Source organism: Bison bison, unplaced genomic scaffold (genome assembly GCF_000754665.1).
Source record: "Bison bison bison isolate TAMUID 2011002044 unplaced genomic scaffold, Bison_UMD1.0 scf7180017864256, whole genome shotgun sequence".
Lineage (NCBI taxonomy): Eukaryota > Metazoa > Chordata > Mammalia > Artiodactyla > Bovidae > Bison > Bison bison.
In genome coordinates, this window is record NW_011494828.1 from 816418 (window position 1) to 823926 (window position 7509).

The 7509-nt window shown below is 50.2% G+C and overlaps 2 protein-coding genes across 2 annotated transcripts in view; one reads left to right on the plus strand and one right to left on the minus strand.

The window, feature by feature from the left end:
* Positions 1-1642: 1642 nt before the first annotated feature.
* Positions 1643-4253, plus strand: RPS8 (ribosomal protein S8). Its single transcript, XM_010847817.1, has 6 exons — positions 1643-1738; positions 2153-2259; positions 2686-2785; positions 3145-3320; positions 3536-3665; positions 4088-4253. The coding sequence occupies exons 1-6, from the start codon at positions 1735-1737 to the stop codon at positions 4195-4197; spliced, it is 627 nt and encodes a 208-aa protein (XP_010846119.1). The 5' UTR covers positions 1643-1734; the 3' UTR covers positions 4198-4253.
* Positions 4254-4346: 93 nt separating this feature from the next.
* The window catches only part of BEST4 (bestrophin 4), a 20026-nt gene continuing 16863 nt past the window's right edge, over positions 4347-7509 (minus strand). Inside the window, exon 10 of the mRNA XM_010847821.1 lies at positions 4347-7509. This exon is cut by the window's right edge and continues 12 nt beyond it. Within this exon, the coding sequence (XP_010846123.1) occupies positions 7254-7509 (256 nt within the window). The 3' untranslated portion in view covers positions 4347-7253.

Here is a 7509-nt window from a genome sequence, read left to right on the forward strand (position 1 = left end):
TTTGAATTTGAAAAATGCAGTTTCAAATTTTTCCCCACTCCAATGTAGCACTCAACCCAATAATCACTAGTGAGAGTTGGACTATAAAGAAAGCTGAGCACTGAAGAATTGATGCTTTTGAACCGTGGTGCTAGAGAAGATTCTTGAGAGTACCTTGGACTGCTAGAAGATCAAACCAGTCAATCATAAAGGAAATCAGTTCTGAATATTCACTGGAAGGACTGATGCTGAAACTCCAATACTTTGGCCACCTGATGCAAAGAACTGACCCATTGGAAAAGACCTAGATGCTGGGAAAGATTGATGGCAGGAGGAGCGGATGACAGAGGATGAGATGGTTGGATGGCATCACCGACTCAATGGACAGGAGTTTGAGCAAGCTCCAGGAATTGGAGATGGACAGGGAAGCCTGGCATGCTGCAGTCCATGGAGTCTCAAAGAGTCAGATAGGACTAAGCTTACTGAACTGAACTGAGTCCTCCTTTTAACTAGATGTCACAGTAGCATTAGACAATGACCTCACCCTGTGCTGGCCTTCCTCTGGCCGCTCTAATTGCTCCCTCCAGCTCCTTTTCTCTACCTGGCCTTAAATGTTGCCATTCCTCAAGCCTTGGTACTAGATCCTCCTTGTGTGCCACCAGTTGGCACACTACTGTATGCTGATGGGGCCCGTGAACTAAGAATAGTTTTCCTGTTTTGTTTTTTTTTTTAAATATTTATTTATTTGGCTTACTGGGTCTTAGTTGTGGCACTCGGGATCTTTAGTTACTGCGTGCAAACTCTTATTTATGGGACGTAGGATCTAGGTCCCTGACCTGCGTGGAGAGCAGTCTTAGCCACTAGAATACCAAGAAAGTCCCGGGTTTTGTTTTAAATGCCGGGAGAAAAAAAATCAAAAGTACGTTTCATGACAAGTGAATGCTAGTATCCCTTAAATTTTATTGACACACAGTCACATCCATTCGTTTCCTATTGTCTATGGCTGTGTTCACACTACAGCAGCAAAACTGAGTAGTGGTGACGCAGAACCTAGAGCCCACAAAGGCCAAAGTATTAACTCCCCGTTTCCAAGAAGTTTGCTTTATGCTTTCTCCCTAGGTTTCATTCATTCTGGTAGCTTTGGTTACCATGTATATGCCAAGGAGTCCCAAAGCAGCAACTTCGGTCCAGATTCCTTCTCTACGGATGACCAGACATGAACATCCAGCTGCCTGTCATTCCCACGTGCAGGAGTCACCAAGAGACCAGAATGAACAAGACCAGACTAGCTCCTACCTCAGCGTACCCCTTTTCACTAAGTAGCACCAATATCCATCCAACTGGTCACGTGAGGAATTCGGAATCCTTGACACACCTCCTTTCCCCTCAATCAAACGAAACCTAAGTCCCCCTCTACTGTCTTCAACGCACCCGCACCCACAGCTCTCACATAAAACGGATCTTTTCAAAACGTAAAGCCAGGCAACCCTCGCCCGGCGTTTGTGCCCCGGAAGCAGAGGCGCCCACGCACGCCAGACACCGCGAAATCCCCGCGCGGCCCTAGGTCGCGGCGCAGAGTCCTCTGGACCCTCCTAAACCCGAGGCCTCGTCGCCGCCTCAGAAACGTAAGCAACACCGCCCTCCCGCCCCAAGCCGCTCTCTGCGGCGCCCGGAAGATACGTAAGGAGGCGGGGCTACGTATTACAAACCGGACCGTGACGCGCTGCGTTTTCTCTTTCCAGCCAGCGCCGAGCGATGGGTGAGTGGCGCTCTGCTTTGGGGCCGGGATTGGGGAGCGAGCTCAATCCGGCGCCATCCTGCTTCGGGGCCCAGCCGGCAGCGCGGGCTCCTGGGCCCCCGGACACGGAACCCCCGCGAGGAGGGTGGTGCTCAGGCTTGGGCCCCCGGGACCACCCCAGGGGCCATTCCTGGAGCCGCAGGACTCGGGGCCGCGAGCGGCACCATCATGGCTGCCGGGGTCGGGACGGGAAGGGTCTGGGCTGCGTCGCACGTGCATGATGACACCTTGGAAATGCTGTGACCTCCCGACTGCGCTGTGGGGGAGCTAACCTTGGAGAGCTGAGCGTGCGACCGCCGGCGTGGGGCGTTGGGCTGGCGGCCTCGGCTCCGGACTCCCTGCCTCAGGCTCCCGCCCCCCCGCTTCCACACGCAGGCATCTCTCGGGACAACTGGCACAAGCGCCGTAAGACCGGGGGCAAGAGAAAGCCCTACCACAAGAAGCGAAAGTATGAGCTGGGACGCCCCGCTGCCAACACAAAGGTGCGTGCGGGTCCTCACCGCCCGGGAGGTCGCTTCTGCGGCGTCGGTTGAATCTTTGTGGGGCTCTGCGAGTTGCTGTGGGGACTAGGCGGTCTCGCCTTCGCGTGCTGGGTAGATACTGAAAGATCGCGTGGAGACTGCTGCCGTGTCCTAGTAGTACCTGCAAGGGCGCACGGAGCGAGTGGGCTCCTCGGTGCACCGAGCCTTAATTTTCAACGTTTGGAATCGGGCTTTCTCTCTTGGAGGTGACTGGAGTGATGAAAAAGTATCCTTAGGCGTGGTTGTGGCCGTCTTGGTCACCTATGTGCCACTTGCCAATGCTAGGGCTTGTCATAGTTACACTGACTGTTACCTCCGTCGCGCCCGGGTTCCCTTCTCTCTTACTTTTCCTTGATAACCTAGTTTCTGTCTCCTTGTGTTTTCTAGATTGGCCCCCGCCGCATACACACAGTCCGTGTGCGGGGAGGCAACAAGAAGTACCGGGCCTTGAGGCTGGACGTGGGGAACTTCTCCTGGGGCTCGGAGTGTGAGTGAAGTCCTGCAGGCGTGGGTGGGAACTCAGCAGCTAATCCTTGTTTTTAAGCTTCAGTAAGTGCTTTTAGCAGGAAGTCCATGGCCTGGACCAAGATACTAAAGTTCTCCTGTTGAACAGCTTTGAGGTTGTGGAGACTTACCTCCAATCCTGTCCTGCCACTTAACTCGAATAGCCTCAGAGATTGGGGTTGAATCTGGAGACAATGTGGGTGCCAGCCACCTCTGGAAAGATAGGTTTGTGGAAGATGAACTGTTGCTAGAATTTCCCTTCTTAAGCCTTACTAGGGTAGGGATGGAAGATTGTTGGCATCAGGTTTACTTGGCTTGATTCTGGATTTCTTCTGTGAGCAGGTTGTACACGCAAGACAAGAATAATCGATGTTGTCTATAATGCATCCAACAACGAACTGGTCCGTACCAAGACCCTGGTGAAGAACTGTATTGTGCTTATCGACAGCACACCGTACCGACAGTGGTACGAGTCCCACTATGCACTGCCCCTGGGCCGCAAGAAGGGGGCCAAGCTGGTATGTGTTTGGCGAGCAACTTCCTGTAGGGGGTGCAGAGGGAGGCCAGCCTGATTTCAGCCTTCTTGTGATGAAAACTCTGTCCAGTTCTGCTACTGAAGGGAGAGAGATGAAAGCCTTTAGTGCTGAGGAAGGTGGCAGGGCTGTGGGATGTGACACTCCTGAACTAGGGTTTGGGGGTCCCCCTCTAAGCCATCTGTAATTCCTTTATTCAGACTCCTGAGGAGGAAGAGATTTTAAACAAGAAACGATCAAAGAAAATTCAGAAGAAATACGATGAGAGGAAAAAGAACGCGAAAATCAGCAGTCTTCTAGAGGAGCAGTTCCAGCAGGGCAAGCTTCTTGGTAAGATGACTTCTGCATTTGGGGAGGAGGCGTCTCAAGATATGGTGTGCTCTCTGGAGGCTAGAGAGTTCACCAGAAGGATTTGGTAACAGTGAACAAGCACAAATCAGAATATTTGGTCATCTGGTTAGTTTGAAGCGGAAATGGAAGATAGTGGGCAGGAGCCCATAGGCCTGAACTTGGTCTAGGCCTCTGAATTTCAGTAGTATCTTGAGAACTCGTCTGTGTCCAGGCTGAGGGGATTGTCTCAGTGATGAAAACTTTGTCCAGTTCTGCTACTGATTTTCAAAGTGATGATAAAGTATATCTGAGGAGACATTGGGCTTTGTGTCTGCCCCAGGATACCTGGGCGCTTAAGGGGATACATAGATATGGGTAGGCCACAGTGTCATTTTCCTGAGGACCACACTCTAATCTTGCAGCATGCATCGCTTCAAGACCAGGCCAGTGTGGCCGAGCAGACGGCTATGTGCTAGAGGGAAAAGAGCTCGAGTTCTATCTGAGGAAGATCAAGGCCCGGAAAGGCAAATAAACCCTCTTCTCTCCTGTCTTAGCTCATCTAATAAAGGCGTTTACTGTTCTATGCCATGTTCATGTTCTGAGAGTACTTCATTGTTTGGCACACTATAGAATGCCCCAGTTCCCCCTGCCTGAAGGCCAGGCCTGTTACGGGGCTGTGACTCTAGCCGGAGGAACAGTTCTCGCTCCTGAGGCTGAGTTTCAGTGGCAACAGGGATGTGTTGTGCAGGCTGAGCAGAGACTGAGGGAGGTAACCCAGCTTGGGGCCCCTGCAGTATTGGGCTGTTGCCTGGACCATCATTGGAACCAAAGCCATGTTGCCTCCCTAAAGTTCTTTTAGAGACCCTGTATGCAGACTTTGGTTTGGGGTTTTTTTCAGGCTCCTGGTCTAGAAACCTTGAAATTGTGTTCTACACTTAAGCATTGTTGAGCAAGTTATACATATTAATTATCTCTTGAGCTCTAATCCTTTCCCCTCTCCTTACTCAAAAGTTAGTTTGTTTAAATTGTTGAATTGGTTTCTTCAGCTTTCCCTTTTCATAGTTCCTCAGTTATTTGATTGTAGCAAATAGTAGTCTTTTAGGTTAAAGACAGGTTCAATCTTAGCTTATCCTTGGGTCATAACTCCCACATCAAATGTCACCAAATTTTGTGTGGTGCTAATGGTAAAGAACCTGCCTGCCAATGCAGGAGACATAAAGAGACGCAGGTTTGGTCCCTGGGTTGGGAAGATCCCCTGGAGGAGGGCATGGCAACCCATCCCAGTATTGCCTGGAGAATCCCATGGACAGCGGAGCCTGGCAGGTTGCAGCCCAAGGGTTGAAAACAGCTGGCAACTGAGCACAAAGCACAACTGCTGCTCTGATCGCTTTTCTGCATCCTGCTTTGCTCTTCTGTTTTCTCTAACACAATCCCAGCTCTCTGTGATCATTTTAAAAAGCTAAGATTTTTAAACTTCTTTTGGATATGAACCATTTTTAATGGTATTTGTTACAATACTGCTTTTATGTTTGGTTTTTTGCCTGCACAGCTTGTGGGATCTTAGTTCCCTGACCAGAAATCAAACCTGTGCTCCCTGCATTGGAATGTAAAGTCTTAACCACTAGACCACCAGTGAAGTCCCTAAAAGATAAATTTTTTTACACAGCATCCCATCTCAAAGTTGGAACCAGAAGCTATGGAACTCAATGAGACTAATCCCTTCTATGATGACTGCCATCCTTTACATGTGTTTACTTACTATTCCTTTGGTTGGGAATACTCTCTGTCAGATGCCCACGTTGCTCACTCCTTTCAGATCTTTGTCAGTCCAGTGAGTTCCCTGATCACAGAATTTTAAATAGCACTCCCTTCCATGCCATATCTTTTGCCCCTGTTTTTTTCCTTATTTGGCATAAATTTTGTTTATTTGCTTATTTTGCACCCTCTATTAAAATACATCTCCTGGGGAAATGGGTATGTTTACTGCTGCATCTCTAGTATCTGGAAAGGCACAGCAATATACCAGTCAAATATGTACTTTAAGGAGTTCTAAAGAAAAGGTTTTATCCAATTTAAAGTGGTTGAAAAGTACTTGTCTTAAATGAGCTATAAATCAAAATTGGTTCATCAACTTGGCTAATTGCAGACTTCTGTAATTCCGACTTCTGGCTAAGCAGTTGGAAAAGGTGGACCACTAAGACCAACCCTTTAAAACCTTATGGTTGACTCTGGGGAGACCTGACCTCTGCCTTCCCACCCAGTGATCTGGCAACACCTGGTCATTAGCTGATGCTCTGAGAGCTGTGTGTTGGGCGTGGCACAGCAACAAAAGAGCTTTGAATGCATCTACATCTCCACTGCTCTCCCTGATGAGCACTCAACCTGAAGCAAGGCTTCCTCTCAACCCTTCGAAAACACTTAGGGTGCCTTCTGAGTGAATGGTGACCACAAGGTGCCTTTTCTGGACAGTACAGGTTTGTCAACCAAGGCTGAGAAAAGTTCACCATCCCATCACCCAGCAGGAAAGTAGAACCCAGCATTGTGATCCTGTCAACAGTGCCAGAGGCTGCATGTCCTCAAGCTCTCCCTACATTCGCCATGCCTCCCATTTTTGAGTTTTGGTGTTTGTTTTCCCTTGGCTTTAGCATTCAGCTTTGGCATTTACCAATTGTTTAGAAGGCAGGAATCTTAGAGAAACTCAGTTTAGGAGCAACTCTAGTACTCTGTGGGGCTGTTTTCCAAAGGCCCTTTCTTACTCCCATCAGCTGAGTGCCCCAGTCTCACCACAGAGATGGACCACCTGCAGTTTTCACCCCTTAAACTATCCTTTCTCGTTGTTTGGTGGGAGCAGAGAAGGGCTTGTTCAGATGCCACAAGTCTAGGCTGGGTGCCTTCACATCTCAGTGTCAGCTTCCAGAGCAGACTCTCAAACCCTCTCCGCCCACCGCGCCCACCACCCCCCACCCCCGCCAAACCCTTATCTTTAGCCCACTTCAGAGTATGCCAGTTCAGTTTTAAGCAATTTTAATTGCACAAATAATAAATGAATACATTCTCATTGTAAACAAATTGAACATAACAGATAAAGTACCCAGTACACACTTTGGCCCCTCTTCAGGGTGAGGTTATCAGAATAAGGTATATTCTAAACATATTTTTATGTGACCCTGGGGGCAGCAGCAGCATTCCCTGGAACCTACTAGAAATATGCAAATTCTTAACCTCCATCCCAGACTTAATGAATTAAATGCCAGGGGTGGTAGGTACCCAAGACTTTAACAAGCCCTTCAGTGATGCTGATGCTCCCTCAAGTTTAAGAACTGGCCTAGCCCAAAATCACAGTGGAAATAAACCATGCACCTGGGATCTAGTCCTCTGTAATTCGCCCTTGTGCCCTAGCTAAACCGCTAAGCCAACCTGGAAGCATCCTCTAACCTAATTCAGGCCCTTCTGCCATCGGGGGCGGTCCCTAGGTGCCCGGCCTTAGGGCACGTGGGAATGCTGCTCTAATAGCTCCGCAGGTCCCGCAAAGTAGGCGGGGGCGGGCCTGGGGGAGGCAGCTGGACTGCCCACCCAGGCTGGTTTGGCTCAGGGCTCCTGGGTCTCGTCCCCTGACCCTGACGCCTCCTCCTCGATGCGGTCCGCTGCCTCGATATCGCCGCCCTCTTCTGCCCGGAAGCGCACCAGATGCGGGGTACGCGGGGCACGGATGCGGCCGAAGTTCCGGAGGCTGATGGCTGGCGAGGGAGCGCCTACGCCCAGGAAGCGGCCGAGCAGCGGGGTCTGCGCGGTCACCGGCCGGGCTGGCCCAGGGGACGCCTCCACCTGCAGGCTCTGCTCAGGG

Coding starts and splice junctions, on each gene's coding strand:
- RPS8 (XM_010847817.1), top strand. Junction 2,260..2,685: donor GCCCCGCTGCCAACACAAAG/GTGCGTGCGGGT, acceptor TGTGTTTTCTAG/ATTGGCCCCCGCCGCATACA. Junction 3,666..4,087: donor CCAGCAGGGCAAGCTTCTTG/GTAAGATGACTT, acceptor CTAATCTTGCAG/CATGCATCGCTTCAAGACCA.